General features: G+C 37.6%; 1 protein-coding gene across 1 annotated transcript in view; it reads right to left on the minus strand.

The window, feature by feature from the left end:
- Positions 1 to 1,609: 1,609 nt before the first annotated feature.
- LOC104538983 (serine/threonine-protein phosphatase 4 regulatory subunit 1-like) overlaps positions 1,610 to 24,409 on the minus strand; it is a 23,051-nt gene continuing 251 nt past the window's right edge. The window contains exons 2-19 of the mRNA XM_010182382.1: positions 18,174 to 18,306; positions 17,719 to 17,825; positions 16,973 to 17,115; positions 16,343 to 16,489; positions 15,157 to 15,264; positions 14,026 to 14,091; positions 12,564 to 12,722; positions 11,879 to 12,072; positions 11,093 to 11,526; positions 9,053 to 9,285; positions 7,909 to 8,001; positions 7,243 to 7,428; positions 6,791 to 6,952; positions 6,166 to 6,266; positions 4,915 to 5,035; positions 4,095 to 4,229; positions 3,183 to 3,324; positions 1,610 to 1,931 (exon numbers count right to left, since the gene is read on the minus strand). Of these exons, the coding sequence (XP_010180684.1) occupies positions 1,777 to 1,931; positions 3,183 to 3,324; positions 4,095 to 4,229; positions 4,915 to 5,035; positions 6,166 to 6,266; positions 6,791 to 6,952; positions 7,243 to 7,428; positions 7,909 to 8,001; positions 9,053 to 9,285; positions 11,093 to 11,526; positions 11,879 to 12,072; positions 12,564 to 12,722; positions 14,026 to 14,091; positions 15,157 to 15,264; positions 16,343 to 16,489; positions 16,973 to 17,115; positions 17,719 to 17,825; positions 18,174 to 18,271 (2,784 nt within the window). The 5' untranslated portion in view covers positions 18,272 to 18,306 and the 3' untranslated portion in view covers positions 1,610 to 1,776. The remainder of the gene's footprint in view (positions 1,932 to 3,182; positions 3,325 to 4,094; positions 4,230 to 4,914; positions 5,036 to 6,165; positions 6,267 to 6,790; positions 6,953 to 7,242; positions 7,429 to 7,908; positions 8,002 to 9,052; positions 9,286 to 11,092; positions 11,527 to 11,878; positions 12,073 to 12,563; positions 12,723 to 14,025; positions 14,092 to 15,156; positions 15,265 to 16,342; positions 16,490 to 16,972; positions 17,116 to 17,718; positions 17,826 to 18,173; positions 18,307 to 24,409) is intronic.

Consider the following 24,409-nt stretch of genomic DNA (forward strand, 5'->3'; position numbering starts at 1 on the left):
CAGAACTCGCAGAATTTGTACTGTTGCTGTAACAGCAGTGATACTTGTGCCTGCAACTTCCAAAAACCATTTTGTGACCTCACAAGAAAACAACTTGTTACAAATACTGTACATGTTATAATACAAGATTAGTTAAACTTATACAAAAGTGAGCCCTCCAGAAGTACAGAACCCAGCTGTGGAACCGAGTTGCTGTACTGCAGACAAACCAGATTGAAAACGAAAGAAAAAACTAACCAAAGTAATTTCTGTATAAACTTTCACCCATGTGAACTACTTACCAGTGTAATAACTGAAATAAGGGGAATATTTACACAGGTCTATTTACGATAAGGTTTTGTGTTCACAGAGGGAAAGCAACTGTTACTTCATGAAACCATTTACTTAGTATTTACGCATTAGTTTTTGAACAGAACAAAGTTCCAATCCACAATCTAAAAAAACCTAAGACTTCTTTTCTTCCAGGCCCCACACCATCTGCAGATCTGGGACACAACAGAAGACAGGATCCAGCAAAAAATATTAGCTTCATAGTTTTTCAAACTGGTAAGAAGCTACCTAATTTTATTAATAGAACTTTGTTCTATCTGTATATTCTCTCTTTCTCCCAAAACCCCTGTTCAAATCAGAAGACATCCTACTTAAGCTTAAGGGTCTCAGCAACCTTCCTTTGCTGCTTGCCCAAACCTTACCATACAATCAACACAAGTTACAGAGCAAACTGCATCAGCATCTTTCCCCTGAACATTTGCTATTTGGGTTTTTTGAGAATTTAGAGGTCCTTTGTTGCTTAGGAACAAAGTAGCAGGCTGTTCAGGATTTGAATGCTGGACCAGCTAAAAGGTGGTTTTTCAAAGATGTATGTAAAAAAAGGGCATACACAAAAAACCCAACCAACAAATTCCTTAAGTCTGCAAAATTCTGTAATACTCTTCTGGAAATGCAGCACATGCTGCAGGAACTGAATCCCTTAAAAGAACTTTTTAGGGCAGAATGAGTGATTTTCAGTTTGGAAAATTAAGAGTCTACCTACCACCACCAGAGCCAGCAGTAACAAAACCAGATGTGTTAACACCTGTAATGCTATAGCTCAGAAATAACAAATGAATAGAAAAATCACAACATACAAAAAATCTTTAGCTCTCTGTGCTTTGAAAAATGTCACATTGTAACAAGTAAAAATTAACCATGCCTTAATTTTAGCAGAGTAACTTCTTTATAAAATGAAATTATTTTTGAGCTTTTTTTCCACTGATAACAGAATTAAGTTCTTCATCATTTTTGTTAGAATTCAAAACTATTAACATATATACACTTTCTTCAGTTAAAAGGCGATACTCGAAACAATACAAAAACAAAAGTAAGGAAAGAATACCTTCAAGTAGATTTGCTATAATCAGATTTTAAAATTCAGAAACCATGTTAAGCTTACAGTAGACCACTCTACTGCTGGAAATTTTTTGTTGAAAAATGAAATATGAATCCCAATTACACTGAAACACTTGAGTACAATGTAAGAATTTAGATACAACACTTGACTGCAGGTGAGATCAGTTATCAACCCCATTTACAAAATTAAGAAACAAACAAACTCATGCACATCAGCAGAAACAGCTATAGATGAAAGGTGGTCATGAAATGAACATCGAACATTTCTCAATAGACCCTTTCCAGCTCAAGTACCAAACTTTCTTTTTTGTCCACATCATTCATACTAACCACAAACGTAAGGTGAATAATTGTTGTGGTGTTCAGCATTTACTGCAGCAGAACACGTTAGTTTTGTTTTTCAATGGTAGCTTTGTCCATGTTACCCTGTTTTAGTTTTATGGAGGCAAAGAAGGACACATCTTGATCTCTGTCAGATTGCAGGGCTAGAATAGTCTCTTCTGCAGCTTCTAGATGAGGATTGCCAACACTTTTAAAATAAGCTAGAATAAGGGGAGAAAAAGACCATTTTAATCAAAGCCAAAACAATACACCCTAGGGCATAAGTAGGCAGAAATACAGAGGACATCAAAAACATCTGGGGTAGCTCATCCCATTTATAGGCTCCTTACAGAGAAACTACAGCAAGCTAAGGAAGCTGTCAGAGAGAAATACGCTGCTGCTTACTCATCTCATTTCTAAGAATTATTTCTAAGAAAAATTATTTTTGCTGAACCCTAAATAAAAATGTATCAACAAGTAAAGTAAGCTCGGGAAGCTGCCACTGTACAGTGTTTTACATTCTCTATACTTTATTCTTTAAGAGGATAAGAGATTTCTGTCCACCTTTCTTTAAGTAATCAGATATCAACCTGTTTTTTTGGTTTTTAAGGAACTGTAATCAAGGAAATTGTTGCAGCACACAAAATTACATTTTTCCCAAAAAAAACTAAAATGACAAAGCAAACCATTTCAGAACAAGGCATCACATTTCATTTGAAGGACCCCAAAGACGATGACTTCACTAACACAAAGGTTTGAAGTATACCAAAACAATCCACTGCAGTGTTTAGGAAAGCATTTGCCATTGTCTGGGACGTGCTCGCCCCCTAGCGGAGCAGACCTGACACCGCTCAGAGCACCCACACCACTTCCAGGCTCTTCAGGGACGATCAGCAAACGTCCCAAGAAAGAAAAGCCACTGCAGTACACACTCCTAAACCTATAGTCCTAAATCTGGATTTAAATGCAGATGACAGTGCGTAGTTCTGCTTTTCGCAGAATCACAGAACATTAGGGATTAGAAGGGACCTCAAAAGCTCATCCAGTCCAATCCCCCTGCCGGAGCAGGAACACCTAGATGAGGTTACACAGGAAGGCGTCCAGGCGGGTTTAGGATGTCTCCAGAGAAGGAGACTCCACAACCTCTCTGGGCAGCCTGTTCCAGTGCTCTGTTACCCTCACTGAGAAGAAGTTTCTTCTCAAATTTAAGTGGAACCTCCTGTGTTCCAGTTTGTGTCCGCTACCCCTTGTCTTATCATTGTTTGTCACCGAGAAGAGCCTGGCTCCATCCTCGCGACACTCACCCTTTATATATTTATAAACATTAATGAGGTCTCCCCTCAGTCTCCTCTTCTGCACACTAAAGAACTAAACAGCCTTTTACCACTTGACAAAATTCATAAAGAATTGCACTGGCAGAAGAACAGCATCTGTGAGACAAGAGCTCTTCCCGAGGAAATCAATGACCGCACCTTTCTCCAGTAACGTCTGCCTCAGGGCCTTGGCGAGTAGGACCCTTACGTTTGGCACCGGGTCTGAAGCAAGACTGAGAAGACTGGGGAGTAAGTGTTCAACAAACTGGTCGACAGGCATACATTCTTCTTCTACTACAGCCTACAAAATAAACACAGAACATGAGAAAGCAAGTTTTATGTTAAAAATACACTATTTGCCATTCCTTTCCATCTTGACCTTAATTTGGCCTATTAAACACTGACTTTTTTTTTTTTTTCAAGTCTGAACAAATACACCCTGTATTGGTGACATACATACAACCTTTGAAATACTGTCATGAAAACATCTTACCATTCTGAAGTTCATCTGAAGATGACCTAAGAACAGCAGGTAACTTTCTTTCAAACATACTTTGGGAAATACTGTCTGCCTGTCATCACCCTTTTGCCTTTCAACATTCAACTCTTGCTCCTCATTGCTACTGAAAGAACCATATTTGGTTTGGAGGGGGGTGGGTAAAGTGGAAGTGAAGAGGGAAACAGTTCCTGGCATCTAGCACCCATTAGTAGTGTGAAGACCTCTTGTGAACCTTTATCCTAGCAAGAAAAAGTATTACTAAAAGCATCTCAGTTTGGGACTTAATTCTTGGCATTGCTACCAGGATGCCAGAATGTACCAGGATCACCTATTTCAGCTGGAGGCACAGAACAAAACAAGGATGCCAGCTTCAAAGCTGGATAGCCACATGCTGGCATTGAGACCAGACCAACTCTACCACTGGCTTTTGTCAACCCCCAGAATCACAGAACCCAAAGAATGACAAAAAAATTCTTGAACGCAAATTTCAGTTTTGCCTACATTGCTGGAAAATTTTAAACTGACTCCAAATTAAATGTGCACATAGAAACAGAGAGAGAGAAAATTCCAACCTGGCAAATGAAGGCAAAAGCTTGTCTTCCAACCCACTTCGAGCAGTGACGAAACCGCGCTACAAGTTCGTTAATGAAATTTAATCCCAGTGCATTTGCATTATTTGCGTAGAACTTTTGTAGTATTGCCACAACCTGTGAGACAAAGAAGGGGGAAGGGGAAAAGGAGAGGAAAAAAGAGAAGACACTTGTAGCCTTTCGAAAGTTAAAAAAGCATAATTTCATTTAAATCCTACAAAGGGACACCAAAAACTGCATTCAGTGTAATCAGTTGTTCTTGCATAATTAAATTACTGTGCTTACTCTGGAGAGAAGTGTAAACTTTAGAAAGCTGTTTGCTCAGGTGAGGAAAAAAAACAATAGAAGAAATTTAAACCACCACTAAAATAATGCCTCTTTCCACAGCGCCATGAAGAAAAACCAAGACATTTTACAAAAAAAAGTCTTTCTATTCATTCAGGACATTTATGTGATGATGCTGTTATCATGAAGTTCATAAATTAAACAAACTTTGAAGATCAATTTTTCCTTTTAAACAGCTAGGGGAAGGTCTCCTAAATCTTCTATATCCTGGTTTTCATCCAGTTAAAAATACATTTATCATTCACAAACAACAAGTAGAGATTTTTAAGATCTGTGGAAGTCAGATAACTAAAAGTATTTTGTAAAAGTTTTCACTTCACTGTTTTCCATTGTTTACCATGTTTATCAAAACATGTCTCTGTTCACCCTACTTGTGTGAAAGAAAGAGTGATTTCAGGTGTCCCTCTCAAGGATCATTTTCCTCCTCTCCTGCCAGAAGGTGAACTAAACCCCCTACCAGTCTGAAGGAGATCCACCGAACTTCTGAAACTTTATCGGAGCAGAGAGTCAATGCAATGTGTCTTAAGTAGTCATAGACATCGTTGGGATTGTAGAGTTCCAGTATCAGGATCAGCTGCCTGAAACATAAAGCAAGTGGTCAACTCTAGCAAGTGCAACACTGACCTGCTCCAATTGTACCACCTGATAAACGTAGGGAAGGATCATTTGAAGCCTTGAAAATACCACACTTGTTACAAAGCACTTGAACAGTTTGTACTTCTCTTTACTTTATAAAGGTGCACACATATATTAAAAGATGTAAGTGCTTTAATCCATCAAGGAGCCCAAGAGAAATTTTTATATAAACTAGATATACCAATGAATCAAAATTATCCCAAATAATAACAAAAGCTACAAAAATGAGTACGAGACATTTCTTTGCAACTTAAACCAATATCCTGTACATTCTTGCAAAGTAAAAATGAAAGATATACTTCGGTGTAGAAATCTACATTTCAGAAAACAGTTTATATCTTGGAACGGCACAGAAGTGGTTCTGGTCACACCGCTGCCAGTGCGACACCAGCAGCCATGCACAAACCAACCAGTGACAGCTCTCCACTAGATGTCAGGGAACTGCCGTACAACTTTCTTTCATGAAGCGAGATTCAAAGGGAGAGTAAATCCTCAATAGCCCAGACAAAGCAGTGAGATAAACACAAAGGTCAGATTTTAGCTGCAAACTATGCCTACAAACATTCTTTGGGTGCTTCAAATATCAACAGAGCTTGTAGAAAAAGATTTGCAGAATGTTATTCTATCTTGATTATACACCCAATCACATGGAAATGACAAATGAATAAACTAATTTTAAGAACTGTTTTTCCTTTCAAACACATTAGAACAATGACTTTGTACATGCATTTCACTGATTTTTACGAGGCAGTCTAAAACTGAATAAAATCTGAAGCCTCACTGAATAGTATCTATCAGGTCGCCATATTTCATATGCTGCAAGCAAATCAGAGGATCCATTTTGGTATAACCACAGACAGTTATATCTCAGTCATGCTTGAACGCAACAACTTGCCAAAAACCCAAAAAACCCCAAAACCCCAACAGCCAGTGGCTTTTAAGTTCAATTCCTCAATAAAGAGTGGTTGTAATCTTTCAGCTCCTAATTAGAGTGTGCCAAATTCTGAATGTAATTATCTATTTCCAAGTTAATAAAGTAGATTAAAAATCAGAAGTTAACAAAATTACGTACTCTGCCAGCTCATAACGAAACCTCCAGTTCCTGCTGTTATCAGTCACCACAAATTCTTGAAGTTGGTAAAGATACTCACGCCTTTTGTCTGCATGAAGTAACTAAAGGAAAAATATTACTAGTATAAAAATGAAGAAGTTCATTCTTTTTAGGTCTTCACTAAAAATTGTGCACAATCAGCCAAGTGCCTGGACACACAAGACTGACATCCAAAGTAGTACATTAAGTCATCACTTCTGCAAGGATTCCCATCAGAGCACAAGACTGATTAATCTATATTATGCAGCAGCCCACTGGGATCCGTTCTTTTCTCTCCCATCTCCAAACATTAACTGCTAATGGTTCAACTTTCCAGCTGAACTGCACAAAATACTAATTCCTTTACAACAGCCAGGAGCATTTACAACCACATTTACAAAGGGTTTCCAGTCTGGATATCTTGTTGGGATATGAGACAGAAGTAAGGGACCTCAAAAAAGCAATAGACACACACTCAAAATGGTAGTAGTGCACAAAATTAAACATGTAATTTAATATTAGATACCTGCACATCTCATTAAAAACTCTTACTATACTGGAGTCATGGAAAAAATTTATCTTGAAAAGTTAAATTACACTTTCCTACCTTTAAGAAGTCATACAGATGTTTAAGGACACCAATACGCACTTCGTCCAGATCTTTCAAGAATCCATTGAAAACTGGCACCAGATCAGCGGCTGTTAGCTGATCTCCCAAAATAACTGCTAGCTCATGTATGGAGAAAGCCAGTGTCCGACGTACCTTCCACTGCAAACAGTTCAAGAAGTGAACTACATTAGGCACTATAACTAACATAAAGAAGCTTTTGAACCACACCTGTGTGAGGACAGAGAGATGAAGACACAGCACTAATTACACAGCAGCAGAAAACGTTAATCATATTTATGAAGTCTGATTTTAATCTTGAACTTTGTATTTTTATACTTTATACTTTTAGTGCACATAAGTAAACAACATTGTAACTGCAGTGCAACAAACTGACCAAAAAAAGCTACTCAAGAATTCTGATTTACCATTTAAAACTTTTTTTGTTTTACCTGAACATCCGAGGCCAGCGTTTCGTACGTATCCTTCAGGCAGTGCCAGTTCTGCCTGCCCAGTGTCAAGGCCACACCAGGAAGACTATACGCACAGTGCTTGGCTATCTCAGTATCAACAGTCTGGGCTCGAGCTGGGTCGGTCATTGACAAGTACTGGTCTAACAAAGGTTGAGGTATGATATCCTAGAGACAGAGACAGTACATCAGCAACACATACTTGAACATCAGAAAGAGAATGCACCTGTTGTGCTACAGTATTCTCCTGCTACCAACCAGCTGGCAGCAAAACAGTGGCAAGAGATTCCTTTTGTGGGCTAGCTTTACAAAGTGTAAATGATCTCTATAGTTATTTGTCCCCTCATTAGGGCAGAGGAGTCAGCAGTGAACAGTAATTATTACATTACCAACACGTCGCATCAAACCAAACTGAAAATTTCTTCTTTGCTGAAGTGACAAAGCAGTCAGTGCCTACTATGGTTGCACAGATTGCCTCTGAGGCACCAAAAAGACAACACAGTTTTTCTAGCTTTCTCATTTAAAATCAAACGCACAGAGCATTTCTTCACATTCTGCAACTGATCAACAGCAAAAGCTATCACTGTATTAAGAAAAAGAAACTGTATCCACTGCTCTACAAAAACAGTTAGATGCTATTTTAATCACCTGTAATTTTGACTTGTCATCTTCAAATGGTGGATGATTTTCTTCCTCTTTCTTTAAAAATACACTGGTTCCTCTGCGTTGTTCCTCCGAGTCCTGTAAAAGGAAGTACTAGCTAGTGCAATGAATTAGGCTTAGTGCTGTTTGGGATATTTTAAAGCATCACACTACAGAACAATGCAATTCAGATACAGAATAGCCTTTTACACACAAAGCCTTATTCTCTGTGTGTATACAAGAACAAAGACAACAGAGCTGTACACTAAGGCAATCACTATTAAAACTGTAGTAGCAACAAGCGGAGCAGTAGTTAGATTTACTTTTTTAAAAAAGCAATCTAATTTAACACAATAAACCAAACATTCGTACAGATTCTGGGTGGTTACTTTTACTATACTCTTGAGTAGTTTTTTTTCTTGGCATTTAATTTATGTTAAACAAGACAGCTTGGCAGTTGCTCCAATTCAGTCAATACGATCACAAAAGCTTTACTTATTTTAGAATATACTGCTGGAAGCTCACAAGCCTATTAAATTATGAAGCATACACCTCTTCCCAAGTATCAACAACTTTAAAACAATTAAAAGGTGCAGAAAACCAAAAACATACTAAGTTCAAAAGTTCACACAGTATTTTACATTCCTGTTTGTACAGCTTTTATGTGCAATTTTTGTTCATAAGGAAGGAGAACTTTTCTTTGTATTTCACAATTAGCTCCAGCAACATTAAATACTGGGCAAACAACTATTTTTACTCCTATCTGTACATTATAATCAAGAAATAGTAACCAGGAACCATGTATGTGTCACCACCTGATTCAGCCTCCTGTCTGGAGATAAAAGACTAATTTTAGATTCATTACAGAAAGAGGTGAGACCGTAGCTGCTACATTTCAGCTGGAAAAAAACCTGCAAGACCACTGCAAAACTTTAACTCTTAGGTAATTTGTATGCAAACAGAAATAACAGCTCTCAGTAGTTTTGGGGCTTTTTTTTCATTAAAGTAAGTAGCACTGATAGTTAAGGTGTAGTAATGTTCAAAGGCTTTAGATCAGAAGTGGGTCAATTATGCCAGGGACTACATGAACACCCACAGTAATTAAGCAGGCAAGAATTCATTTCAGACATGGGGCACAACGTGTACTTACTGTGCTTTTCAGTATACTGGTGGTAGACTGGTCACTGATGTTATCCTGGGAGGCAGGGGATGATAGAGTGTCGTCCTCCACCTGGTTGCAGGTAGCATCTGAAACAACCGTTTCAGCTGAAATAGTTTTGTTCTCAAGTTCGCCACTGCTTTCTTCCATTTTTTTGGTCTCACAGTCACCAACAGAATCAAACTGCGCAGCTCTGAGAGCAGCAGACAACACTTGGACCTGAGCTGTACAAAACAAGAGAAGATTTAGTATTTCTTCTGTATTTAAAAGCATTTAAACTTGTAAATAATTAATCTGAAAATATAAAAAGAAACCCAGTTTGAGGTGCACAGAAACGGTGTATTAGCAAACATTTGCTCTTAGAATGAAAAGGACCATTACTCTTCCACAAATCCATCACAATGATTTGGATGTAGTAGCATTTTTAACAGAACCAATCTACAAATTTCTACCAACAGGTATTTCTAGTAATTCCTTGTATAAGGTATGACAGCATACTGGCTCACCTCCTGTTCTTCATACATTTTAATACAAACTCTTCTGTTCTGTCCTTCAGTTGATTCAATTGCTTGAAAAACGCATTAATGCACATTAAAAAAAAAATATATATAAACTTTATCCAGAGAAGGGAATTGGTCAAACCATCTCTGAACTGTTTTGCAAAAGTAGAGAGAAAACAAAAGACTGGGTTTACCACAGTATCACAACTAACATCACAACAAACTGCATTTGCACATTGTGCTACCCTGCTGCTAGGAACATGACATTACTGAGAGTTCAGAATGCAGAAGCTGTGAGACTGCTACATCTGCACAAGCCTATGGCAAGTACAGTCCTAAAAGGAAACATCAGAGCATACTTTAAAGATGAAGAATACAACACACTTTGGAAATAAGGGGAACGGATAACTTTAAAAGACAGAAGAATGGGTTACAAGCATATTTATGAGTGTGTTGGCAGTTAGAGCAGGAGGAAAACAGAAACTAACATTCACATCTGGTTGTTCTAAGAAAGGAAGCTGCTAAAGTTGGGGGGGGGGGGAAGAGAGAGAGAAGCCTTGTTTTCTCCCATGCCACTCCTAACCTTTTATTTCTTACTGTATAGCTGTCAAGCTAACATCACTCCATTTGGTTTTTTTTTTCCTTTTGCTTTTACTCTGCCTTATCTTTCCAAAACTAATTTATACTTTTTTTTCCTCCTTTCATTCATTCAATTTCCACATTTTCCTTTACTACTTTAATTTTTCCCCCACCTTTTTCTCTTTTAATTTTTTCCCTTTCTTTCTGATCCTTTGTCTTTCACACATGAAGGATTTTTAAATTTCCTGGTAACTTTCCAAATGGCCATGCAAAGCCACCTAAATATGTCATGCTGCCAGTTGGCTTGCTACTCAACTACTATCGCAGCAAGGAATCCAAAAGATGCTGCAGTTTCTGTAGATATGACTTTGCATGCAGAGAAGGGATGAAGAAATGGGCACATAAAACCTGTTGATTCATTAGAGTAACTCAAGAGACTTAGTAGAACAAGAGACCAAGTTGACTCTGGATGACAGGCTTGTCAAAGGGGATTTGGCCCAGGAAACACATAACATCCCACTCTCAAGTTATCACCACTTCAGTATGTTCATCAATGGGCTTGTATGATGAGGCTAAGGAAAGGTGACTTGAAATTATGGCCATTCTCATTCAACCAAATATTAGACGAATTCAGCTGATAACAGGTAGCTCTGTCCCTGTAAACCACAGTACTTGAAATTAAGAGAATTTTAAGAAATTTTCATGAGCTCTTTTCCCTTTTGTAGTTAGATCAAATTTCTCTCTCATGGAAATGGGAGCTAGGAACATTTCCTCAACTGTTACAGAAATGTGAAAAAGGCTGATGCATAAAACTTTCTACTACAATTTACTACTCAAAAAAGTCTCATCACCTTACAAAAACCAAGCCAACTAAAATGCAGTCAAGGGTTTTGTAAAGGCCAGGAGAAAACCTGCTCAAAAAAACCCACGATTTTGCTGTTAAGAGGCTCACCTTGAACATCTGGATCATCTATGTGCTCTTGTAAGCTTTCTAGAACTTTTTTAATTTCACTACTAGCAACACAGTTATTACACGGCACAGAACAGCTATCTTTGTGCTTTTCAGTCTTGAACTGAAGCAACTCCAGATCCTGACTTATATCAGGCAGAGGAGGGCGCCAGTACAGAAAAGTATTAAATACGTCCTCAGCAGAGTGTAGCCTTGAGTTCATTCCAGGAAAACTGCTGTCCTTAGTGACTTCTGTGACACCAGTGGCAACTTTGTCACCTTGAGACAATCGAGACACTTCTCCAGAACTGGCACAACAATCTGAACTTTCTTCCCGCGTATCTTTAGTTAAGTTATCAACGGAGAGCTTTGTATTAATTTCAGCTGGAGTCACCTCTGTTGAAGATTCTGGCTTTATTTCCATTGGTTGCTCTGAACTGGTAAAAGACATACAATAATCCAAATAAAACTTAAAGGACTCTGTAACAGTAGTTTTCAGTTAAATACTTCATAAAAGACAGCATCACTACAGAAGCTTATTTTCTCTGCAGAAAGACAGAATTTGTTACCACTATGCTTTACTTTACCAGTTTTCCCTTTACCCACCTGCGAAGCCAAAGTCATTTTTTCCAACAGAGCAGCTACACTCAAATAGACAAATGTGTGATCTCACTCTGTACATCCTTTCTGAATCTATGTTGTCAAGTTGAGATGTTTAGCCCCAAAGACGAACAAATTATCTTCCCTTTTTCTTCCTTACACTACACCACATCTTCCCCACAACTTTACCTGGACAATGTAGCACTCGTATTGGAGGACATTAATGTTATATCGTTGCTTGGCTGACAGGAATTAGAATTCACATCTTGTGTTGATGGTCTGATACTCAATGTCCCATCTTCTTGAATGTAAAGACCAGCACTTGAAGGGTTTGCAAAGGTAGAAATGAATGGGCCAAGAGACTGAAAAGCAGCCTGACGAACCTGTGATGGTACAAAGGCAACAGTCAGGATTCATGCAATTCCCACAGAATTAATGCTGAAAAATAAAAAGTTTTGCTTAGTTTCTTTAGTAAGAACCAGCTTCATTTCATACCAAATATAACCAATTACCAAATAAGTGACACCTAAACAAAGCGTGTTAGAACATTAAGCATGTATCTATCATCATAGTAAGGAAATTTTTTAAAAGTTATAACCTTGAAGGACAACACTGTCTACTTCAACTACTACCCTTAACACAAGCAACCTATTCTCAGAAGAGTGTTTACACTTACAAAAAAAGATGATAGAAATTCTAAGTAGTAAGAAAGAAGAAAAACAACATACTCTCCTATTAGAGGAGATTAGATTTTAACTGGTTAGACTCTAATCTCAGCAAATTTAGAGAATTTTTACAGCACACTTCTGACTTGCCCATTATTTGTGTATGATCTGCCTGGGAGGATACATCAAGTACAGAGTGAGTTACTTACCCATCTACAAGTGTCACTAATAAGACTGATGAACAGCGGGGATAGTTTGCTTCTACGAACTTCTGGAGATGTGGTGTAAGACACTGCCATAAAGCACTCAGCACAAGCTTTTCTCATTCCCCAAACACTATCAGAACAAAGTTCAAAGAACTTGGGAATCTGCCAAAAATAAGCAAAACCAGAATTAAAGACTAAACAAAGACTGCAGTAACATACTATCAAGAGAGAATACAATAAGTGAAGAAGAGAAGAACCAGGGACATGTTTAAAAAACAAATTAATTGAAGAAACGGGAAAAGCTATCTGTCTCCCATTTACTTCATCAGAATTTATGTACAACTATATGCACTAGTGTCCTGGTTTGAGCTAAATAGAACTAATTTTCTATTTAGTGATTTTACTGTTTAGCTCAGTCTCTTCTAAGTGACTGAACTTGCTGAAAACTAGCAGCATGTTTTTGCTGACAGTGTGATAATCTCAAGGCCACTGCCTCACCATGGGTGCCGTATCTGCGCCTAGGGTGGGTGGGAAGTGGACTCAAAACTGAACAACGAGGTATTCCACCTCACATAGGCCGTACTTAGTATAAAGCCGAGGGATCATGAGGGTCTTGACCCTTCCATCTTGGATCCTTCCATCCATCTCGACCCCTGCAATGGCCAAAGTCCGAGCAGACCCTGCTGCTTCGTCTGCCTCTGATCCTGATTCGTGTGTTCCTGCATCAGCTCCCACTGCTGCTGGGTCTGGACTGGGACTTTTCCAGTGCCCTGCTCTGCAGAGCCTCTGGTGATGTAATCATCATTGGGGGAGGGTGGGGGGAGGATTTATATTGGTTTTGTATGTATTTGTACATATCTGTATATATTTCTTTATTTTCCTATTTACATTATTATCCTGTAGTATCAGTATTATTGTTTCATTAAATCTGTTAGTTTATTTTCCAAGTCATAAAGTCTCTCTCCCTTATTCTCTTTTCTCCTCCCTTCTGGGGAGGGGAGAGGGGTTAATAGAGAGCATCTGTCCAGGATTTAGTGGCCAGCCCAGCTCTAAATCATGACAACTAGGAAAGAATACAAGGAATTACTAATGGAATACAAGGAATTATTATTTAATTATTAAAATTATTTTTCCTGAAATTGTAACTTGGCTGACCATCCAGCTCAGGAAAAAGAGGCAGTAATTCTAAGGTGTACATGCGTGTGTGTGTATGCATATGTACACACACACAAACATATATATATTCTGTCCATTACATTTTTTAAAATGTTTTACTAAACAAGAACTTTGCATTTCTATTCATTCCTAGTTTTGCTATATAATTGCAACCAAAGACTTAGCCAAAGCAATTGAAAAAAAATACATGCACACCAATTAATCCATAGAAAAAACAATAAAAGAACTCATTATTAAACCTTTTGAACTGAGAAATACAAGTCTTGTAAATTGATTCATTTTTACATACCAGCAATCTTTCTGTGGCTTCTTGTCCAACTGCATTACAAATGTCACCAAAATTAGCTGCACAAATCTAAGAAATAAAGAAGTCACTAATAACACTCAGGCTCTTTCAAGCATTAGTTTTACTATTGACTTCACCATGCATTATTTATCCCATTTAACAACTGCACACGTTTGACTATTCAAATTTCAGCCATGTAACTACATCCTGTAATACTAACTCATCCTGAACAAAGATGCATTAGAGGAAGCTTCCATAAGCCACATGCCCTTGAAATTAATAGTAATAAAGGTTTCTGCATGAAGAGCATCATCTACTTCAGTAATCACTAAAAGGGACAATAAGCCTACTTGAAAGTTTAAATTACTTTGAACAGCAGCTGGCAAAACTGAAGCAGAATAAAACATGATACAAGGGTCAGGACTTAGGTGTGCTGATAGAACTATCTTTACTATGGCTGAGACTGGCTTAAGCACTCTGCTGAAGCACAGGTTAATCAAGGTTTCCACTTAGTGCCATTTACAGTATACTACAAGTGCTATAATTAAGGCAAAAGGGACATTGCCTCATGTCAGAAAAAGATCTGACATTAATTAAGATGGGACTGTGTTAATATAAGTTTTATTCATTCTATATGCTTATTTAGAAGGCAATAATGCAGCTCAAGTTCCAGTAAGTGCAGCTTACATTAGGGACCAAGCTCAAGCTCTGCATGACCCTTAAGTTTACTCAAATATTTTAAGACTTCTTATGCAACAAGTTTGCTTTTGTACTAAAGCATGAATTAAAATAAGTCTTACATTTTTAGCATTTCTCTTTTTAATACCAGATTTATTCTTTTTTCTTAGAAAGGAAGGATATCTCAAATATGTACTGCTTTTGAAATAAGACAGCAGAGATCAGATAACTTGTTTGCATCCTATAACGAAGCCCGGTGGTTTAAAAACAAGGTTGTACAAAACTATTAAATGTGCAAGATCATTTTAACTGCAGAAACTATAACAGTGTCAATAAACTAAAACTGCTTTCCTATACTCTTTCAAAGTTCATCAGCTAAAGTTGTGGCTAGATTATTCACTGAACAGCAACATGTAGTTTCGTTTTTAAGCAGTTTAGGGCTGAAAACACACCAACCTTTCGGACTTGAAACAATTTCCCATCACTGCACAGTTCACAGAAACGAGGAAGCAGCATGTGCTCAACTGTTGTTCTGCTCAACATAGAAGCCATTTTACAGATTATCTAAAAATCAAGAGGGGGATACGCATAAGGAAAAGAAAATTATAAAGTTTGTATGCACAGCCAAATATTCCTCCTAAAAATTACTTCTGAGAGCAAGAGAGCAGCTACCATGAAGTAGATTTCACTATTACATATTATTCTCTTTTTCATACACCTATTTTATGTGAAGCACAACTACAGTTATTTTAAATCATTCTATGCCACTGTGCCCGAGCATAACATCTCTGCACACAATTGTCTTTTTTATCCAGTTAAACAGGCATTTATTAATAAATGCATTTTCAGTGTTTTACCATGTGGCATATACTGATTTTTTTGTCACAGAAGACAAAAGTTCTGTCGCACTAGCCAGCTCACAAAGTCATCACAATCTTTAAGCATATTAGAAACATCTCAAGCTTAAGCATGCAAGTTAGCCTCTTGGCTTTCACAGGACTGTTCAGATACTTCAAAATAAGTACACTCACAGCTCTTTATAGGCTCAGACATCATCATAAAATAAAAGTTTGCCATCCAACAGAAAAGCATGCAGAGAAAGCTTACCCAAAGTACCTCCATACTTAGCCAAAGGCATCAATAAATACTATTCAGTACAATAGTACTTAAGACAACCCTGCTTTCTTCTTGAAATCAGTTAACATCTTTTTTTAACCTCTCAATATAGTGCATCAAGTCCTGACCCTGACTAAATTCTTTGAGAATTCACACTGTTTCAATCATGCTCAACACTACAAATGACTAAGAAAGCTACAGATTCAAGGCTTAACAGCTTAACTCACTTAAGCTTCAATTGCATCACAACAGCAGGTTCTCAATTTGAGACAGAACAACTAACAAATAGAGAAGGAATAAAACAAACTGAAATAGTAATGGTATAGAAAGTTCGAGTTCAATGGTTAATGCAAAGCTCTTAGGACACTAAGAATGCAAGTACAATTTGTATTTTCTGGGTTTTATGCTCATGAAACTCACACAAAGTTGTTACATTCTAAAAGAGCTTTCGAGCAGTACTGCTAAAAGACAGCGAACAAAAGTGATTAAAAAAAAAGGATATAAAATTTCTTCCAAATTCACTTACATTCACAGCTTCCACCTTGTACTCATCATCACTGTCAGGAGCAGAGAGGTCCAACAGAATTGGACACACCTTATTTTCAATGTCGCTCTGAGCAACAAGATCTTGTTCTAGCAGTATAAGCAGTGCTTCTTGACCTGCCTTTCTAACCTATTAACATGAGCAAACAAAACAAAAAAGTATGTCACTATAGAAATATTTACTGATACAAGAACCACAAAAGACAGTGTTTTCAATGAATACACAGGAACAAGTTAAAAACAAACAAAAACACATCTGTGTTTTAAGACTGTAAGGAATTAGTAATAAATACTAAAGTTTAATATAACTGTTAGGTGACATTTCATCAAATTCTGATGAGCCAAAAGATGAAGTAGAAGACACGACTTGTAACTCCTATAACAAACTGTATCAATATGCTGCTAGGCAAATCCTGTAAGCTACCCATTACCTGCTAAGGAAAGCATAAAAAAAAAAAATTCAGACCTCTCTTGCAAAGTGCGCTGAAACCATTAAAAACAAAGCACTGCACAGAAGCTAGGCATCAATCAACTTGGAATCTCTTCCTCATGCCCTGAATTCACTGAACCATACAACCTTCCAAAGATTCAACTCACGTGGTGCTTTTCCTACCTGATTGTTAACATCTGTGAGGTATCTCACTACAATGGGCATAAGATACTCAAAAAATGCTGTTGGGAATTTTGGTCGACTTTCTTGCAGAAAAATGGCAATAGGAGGTATTTGTTCCATCAGCTCTGTTCTAACGGTTGGTTCTAGTAACAAGAAAAAAGTTAAAACTACATTAGTAAATACGAAGTTAAGATCAAGTGCCTTAAAAAAGGCTACTTTTTTTGCTTTTCCAAGCGAGAAAAAAATGAAAATACTCAAAACAAAGACATATCACCACTGAGACTGCCTGTTCTTAAAGGAAAGCTGAATAAAATAGAACTGCCCACAGACCTGGGATCAGTTCACTAATAAATCAGATAAAATGCAAGCACTAGCTAGAAAACCCAATCATTGTGAATGTATGCACAGGAAGTATCAAAATGCACAACTGTTCTGTGCCACATACACCACACGTTCAGATGTAATGAATTCCTTGAAAAATACTACTTCAGGCCCTATAAGAAGTTACAGCCTTCCATCCAAAACACTTCAGCAACAGAGAAAAAAATACTTCTATTCACTGACAGATATTGCTGTTAATAATTCAGTTTCTTTAGTTCACTCATTGACTTCTCAAAATCAAAGTTATTGCTTCCTATATTGCAATTATGTAAAGTTGTGAAAGAAATAAAAAAACAACCTAACAAAATAAAAAACAAAAACAGAACAATCACCAAAAAAAGAGAGAAACAAATAAATTTTCAAACCTGCATCTTCAGAGAGCCTGACCACTATTTCCATTACAGTCAGGAAGTCTTCTTCATTATTACTGAAATCTCGAAAGACATCCAGAAGGCCTCTGGCAATAATTTGCCTGTGAAGTGAACAAAACATTAATTATCTTAATATCCTGCCAACCACAGGTAGATGGGATTCAAGGGGAACTTATCAAATGTAAATGGGCACCTTAAAAAAAGGTCAGTCTCTTCTCTGAACATTCAGACATACCAGTTTCTCCACATCTCAACAAAACAAAGATGGAGTTGGGAGTTCAGATGACTGAGAATGAAAACCTCTTTTTATGGAAATGTTGTATAAAAGTATTCAAACAGAAATAATGAAAGGGATGCACTTAAAAGAATAACAACAAAAGTAGTGACATCTTAACATCCACAATGCTATCAGACTCGGTTATCATCAAGTGTAGCTGTTGCACCCTTACCTGTTAAATATGTTATCACTGAAGGCATATTTTTCTAGACGAGCCAGTGGAGTTAAGTTATCCTGCCCAGGAATATCCAAGAATGCTGTTATCCTCATGCTATCACAGTCTGGTCCATAATCTTCAAACCCAACTTGAAAGACAAGAAGAGTAACCCAAAACAAACAAAAAAATAAAAATCCAAGAGTCAGCAAGAGATGTTGCAGGGTAAAACAAACACTATACCCATACCTATTTCTTTTTCAAGCTATTCTTCAAGGGAAAATTATCTGTACATCACTGGAAATGGCCTACAACACTTGCATACAGACATGTAAATTCAAGCTTTGACATTTAATAGATTTCAACTGCCAAAATCCTTGGCTTTTAACACATTAGTAAAATGGGTATTTGAGTGGACGAACCACATGCACTATGAGTTAAGAGGGCTCAGCTGACAAAACTGAATGCCACAAACTGACAGACACATTCAGAAGGAAAATAAGTCCCATTTTAAAAAAATTGCAATTTTAACAGTGACAGGAGATCCTAAACTGTATTGCTTTAAAACAGCAAATTTTGAGGTCTGTTTCAAAGTCAGCAAGGTACAGTAATTTTTTTTATTATTTTATTTTTTTACTATAGTTACTGGGTCCCATACATCTTAATCAGCCTGGTAGCTTTTGAATCTTTAACTTCACCTTACTTGTAAACATACTGGGAACTTTCTGCTGCAGACCTATCACAGACTTTCTCATGTAAACCTGCTCTTTTCTAAATTCTTTTCATATTTGCAACTTCAGACTTTCAACCAAATATTACCATACCAACTGTTAAAATGTGCCTCATCAAGTCCTAACAGATCACCTAATCCAGCAAACACGCACTTGATTACAGACAAAAAGTAACACTGAAGAGGAAAGGGAACAGGATAACTTCACTGTCAAATTGGTTTTTAATCCTTAAAACAAAGCCAGTGAAATAACCTGTTTGCAACAGAAATCCTCTCATTTCAGCAATGGATAGAGGAATACACACAGCAACCAAATTTACAGAAAGAGTTGCACTGGGGTTTACAACTTTCCCAACCAAGCACTCCTAGAATTACACAGACTTCGTTCACATAAACAGTATAGCAACTGTGATCATACTTAACTACATGCAAAATTGAGCCAACGCTGCTTCTCAGATGCAAGCAGCAGTCTCTCAAACCAGCATGTGTGTGAGAGTGATAACTACTGAAGCCAAGCTGGCAGTTTCTGACTTGGCAGGACACAATATTATGCATTTAAATCAGTAAAGAAAGCACAACTTCAGAGAAAGTAACAACTTCAAAGCACAACGACAAGCCAAATAGGTTGCATTTGAAACTGTGCCTATGAGATTATAATCCAGGCACTCCAGGATATGCCTCTAGAGCTGGAGACCTCCTGGAATTTACACAGTGCCCCTATATCAAAAAACAGCAGAGTTTTGGCTAAATAGCTAAAAGCAAACTAGGGCTAGTTTCATCTATAGCTCCAGTTTACCCTGTTCATAACATGGGAAGAACAGGAATATCCTCTCCTGCTGACACACTTTGAAGATTTAGAAATATGTATGTAAACCACTATAATCTCAGTATTCTGATTTAATACAAAAAAATTCAGTCCTTCCCAATGTGCCAGCCCAATCAATACAAAGGTTTAGCATATCTTAATGTAAAGCCTGTAAGCACTTCATAATACACTCAGGAAGCACCAGGGGTTAAATTATGTATATGCATAATTCCATGATCTCTGATAAAACAACTTTTTGAGGATTGAAGTGGCTGTACCTTAATCAGGATAATTAAGCTTTATGTCTACCCTCAATCTTACTTCATCAGTTTTATATTACAAACACTCTCTCCCAAAGAATCCCTTAACCTGAGACCCAGCACAATGAATTTGGGCTTTAAGCTACATTAATACCCATCAAAAAAATCACTTTTTGTATTAAAACATCCTCTATTACCAAGCAGTACCAAGCCTCAGCTTTTTTCGTACAGGAAAAATTCCTATTTCACATCTAAAATGCTTTCCAACTATTTAACACAACCCAAAATATTCTCAGAAATACAGCTCATTCAAAGAGGAAATCACCTGAACACACTTGGAGCAAAACATTATACCTGGGTCTTCAGGGGAAAAAATAAAAAGCAGACAGGTTTAAGAAAGCACACAGTCTCCAAGGAACCCATCTGAAATTAAGACTAGAGCAATTCTGAATTCTGCAGTTCTTGCAGACAGTATTCTCTGACCAGCAAGTTCAATGGGATTCAAACACTCAAAAACTGTGAGATTAGGCTGAACGTTCACACTTCAAATGTATACAAGTGAACCCACAGCTACACGATCAGAAACCTATGCTAATTATTCTTGGCTTTTTATAATGACTACATATTGTACTGACACCCTTGTTTCCATTCAGCTGCTCTTTATGGACTGTGAAGTTATGTTTTTCAAAATATTTATCTGGATAAGTGTATACTGATCCCCACATGCTCTCGGTGCAGCTTTCCCACCAAGCACAGCACCTGAAGAGGCAGCATCCAGTATCTGCTGCTTTGAAAGAAACCTACTGCTTCAATGAAAGCTCCTGAGAAGTTACCTAGCATATGTACGATTGTGGATTTCCTTCCTGAGTATGCAACAAACTCTCCATATCCAAACCCAACTCTGACCATCCTTGTATCTATGCAATTATTTTATTTACATATATATATGTATTTTAAAATCCACATAGATCACTCACTATTTTTTGAGTTTATACTCAAACAGTGTATACTGTTATACAAAGAGTTTCACCAGGTCTTAAAAATTTAAAATCAATATACTTGCTATTAAATTTATCTAGTGCCCACCCATAAGAAACAGTTTAAAAACAAAGGCTCTTACCAGTTCACTTCAATTATTTCAGAATTCCTACCAATTGAAATGACAATGAAGTAGCTAAGCACATACCAGTGCTTCTAGGACCAGAGGGAAAACAGAGCCAACTACTTATGCTCAGGATCAAGGGAGTTAAATACCTGAAATTTTTTCCACACGCTCTTGGTACACAAGTAAGGAACAGTCATGGCAGAACCCATTTCGTCTTCTCTCAAGAATTTTAATTTTCCTTTTCCGTAAAATAAGACGACATAGGTACAAGTTTCAGAATACAACTGAGTACTAGAAAGTAAGTTGCAGAACAATAATGAACTAGTATTTCTTATCTTCTCTAGTGTTCTTTCATAGGTGAATCAAACATTCAGTATGTATCCCTCTAACAACATCAAACAAGTAAGCTTGAAATCTGTCCACCTACATACAAGAACAAATGTGACAGTATGCACAGCTGAACTTGAGTTCACCATGCCTTAGTTCAACCTAGACTCAAAAGCTGCTTAGACCCTATAACACCTACAGGGTCACAGGATTTAACTATGCAATTCAACGTCATTAGCTACTATCACTATCCACTTTTTTCAGTGCAGAACAGTAAATACCAGTGCAGAGTGCAATGATTTCAGGAGATTAAGGAGGTCACTTTCTCTCCCATTGTTTTTAGAAGGAAAAACAATTTTAAAAATGCATTTTCTTTATTGTGCAAAGAGCATAATTAAGCTAATTATTTTTTCAGATGATCCAGTATCTCACCTTAAAAAAACAAGTTTCAAACTGTACCCGAAGAATTCAGGTAGATTTCCTACACCTTTTCCCCATATTCAAACAAACTCTGTTTGTTTCAATGGAATTGATCTTCAATGTGCATAGCACTATTTCACCAATTTAGTTAAGAAAGCAAAAATCCAGTTCCAGTGATTTATTTCACTGAGATTTTCCCAAAATGCACCATGAATTCTTTGCTAGACCGGTCAATGGATTAGCACAACACCATCTCAGTCTAGACGGGATATCTGAACTCCGCTGTATGCCAACAGAAGACAGCTTTCAATGCCATAATGCTAACTGCATGGTCAACTTCATGAACTTAACCAAAGAGTATTTTTAAGTCACAAAATAAGATTTTGATAATGCTTTAAAATATACATTTATTTACATGCTCATCCTGCAACTGATCATTTCTTTTACACAAATTTTAAGTTATCCATATAAAAAGCTTACTAATTACTGCTTATGGCAAAACTTTCTTTATCTGAACATTTTTATTAACTTCATGACTCAAACTAAGAGTTTTGCCTACAAGCATCAAACTCCTTAATCGACTTACCAGATAAATCCATTACTCACAGTCTCAACAGAACAGCCAAAGGCTGAGTGAACACTAAAGGAGAGCAAGCACCTAACTCCTAGCAATGGTCATCCCTGGTTCAAGTCCAAGACCCATAACAGGACTCTAGAGGAAGTCTGCACTTTTTTCTACAACTTGCACTTTACAAATCCAGCAAATAGAACTCAAATGACATGCTAGTTTTGGGTTTGGGTTTTGGTTGGATTTTTTCCTTACTACAGAGAGAAGAAAATTGGAAAGGAAACTGGGAGCAATTCAGAAAGACCACATTAATATTCAAACAGCTAAGTATTCATCAGCACTATCAAGGGTTTCGTTTGTTTTATTTGTTGTTTTTTGTTTGGGTTGTTTTTTAAATTTGGACAGCGAGAAAAATATTTTCAATTCTTAAATAAGGAACTACAGCAACAACTCCTGCAGCTCTTCTGCTAGAGGAACTCACTGAAACAATCTTTAAATCAGCATAAGCACATTGAAATGTACCAGCTAATGTCCTTCTCACTTAAATCTTGTTCAACACGTGCATGCTTTTTGTTATCTAAGGTGATGACTTGTTACAAACTTCTTACATTTACTTACTGCAGCAAGTAATGACCTTCAGTACCTCTCTTTAAGCAACTTCTTACAGTGTTATCAAACTCTTAAATTCCTATGTATTAAATACATGTATTTCAAGTGCTATCCTCCACACTTACTACTTCCGAGATCTCTAGCTTTTCAGATAATCTATTAAGGGGAATGCTTTTTTTAATTACAGTTTTAAATTTATTAAGATTCACAGAGTTATAATTTATCTGTGTAAGAGAAATGTTAAAAGTATTTTCAAATACACATAAACACAAGCATAAAATGAACCAAGACCTCTTACATACAAAATTAACCCCAACATTTATACATCATTCTTATCACAGAAGATCCTAAACTTTTCTTTCTAAAACTTAATCAAAATACAAACACATCTTAAACAACTTAAGAGAGCAGCAACTAACAGAATCCCACAGAATGACCTCCCGCCCATAGAGTCAATGTCTCTGCACATCTTTCCAACGAAATCCTTTAGATCTCACCTGTATTCTAACATTTCCCCTAGTGATCCTGAAGATCACTTCCTTCCTCAGTTACCTTGAGTCATGCTAGACTGAGGGAAAGGAATCCATCTGTTACACGTTTTCAATTACTATTAAACAATACTGGTTTTGGGGTAAACAAAGTTTCTCAAGAAGCAAATTCAAGTATCACTTTTTTCTTTTAAATGGAGAAGTCAATCCAGCATCCAAAGTGCCAATGAAACCACTCCACACATACAGTTGCTTTCTAAAGCAAAACACATTAATATAATTATTATCTTCTTAAGTAACACCTCTTACCACCCTATCTTATCAGCTCTAATCCTCTAACACAACTCTGCACTATAACGGCTTCAGGTGGAGCTGTTGCCTGGTCTAAGGCCCACGCGTGGTATTTAATATAAAACCACCGGCTTGTATTTGCCAACCAGAGAGCACTGCAACGGTTTTTCTTTTATTCCTGGTTCCGAGATGCTGTGCCGTGGAAATGCAGGCACAGCGAAACCCACGGCATCCTTAGTAGCCTCTACAGCATTTAAAAGCCTCACTCGTTTGAGCTGCCACAGCTAGGAAACTCCTCGGCTAACTCCAGGCTAACCTCCACCAGTAACAGCGGAGCTAATCCCCCTACCACCGCCCGCCGGACCGCTTTTCCTTCTCCAAAGATTCACCACGGGCCATTGCTGGAGGTGCTGTTTACACTGGAATCCAGTGACCACTGCAAATAGTGAGAATGGTCTCCCAGTAGGCCGGTTTCCAGACACTGCTCCAGGCCTGCCCGGGGTCCTCCTTCCCGGCGGGACGGCAGCTGCCTCCTCAGAACTCCGCTGCAACAAGCTGCTCGTCCTCGGGCGGCCCGACCCGTCAGCCGGCCTAAGACGCACAAGGGCGGCGAGGGCTCGCAACTAAAGGAGGGAGCGAGCCCGCTTCCCC

Source organism: Mesitornis unicolor, unplaced genomic scaffold (assembly GCF_000695765.1).
Source record: "Mesitornis unicolor isolate BGI_N332 unplaced genomic scaffold, ASM69576v1 scaffold15514, whole genome shotgun sequence".
In the NCBI taxonomy this organism is placed as follows: Eukaryota; Metazoa; Chordata; class Aves; order Mesitornithiformes; family Mesitornithidae; genus Mesitornis; species Mesitornis unicolor.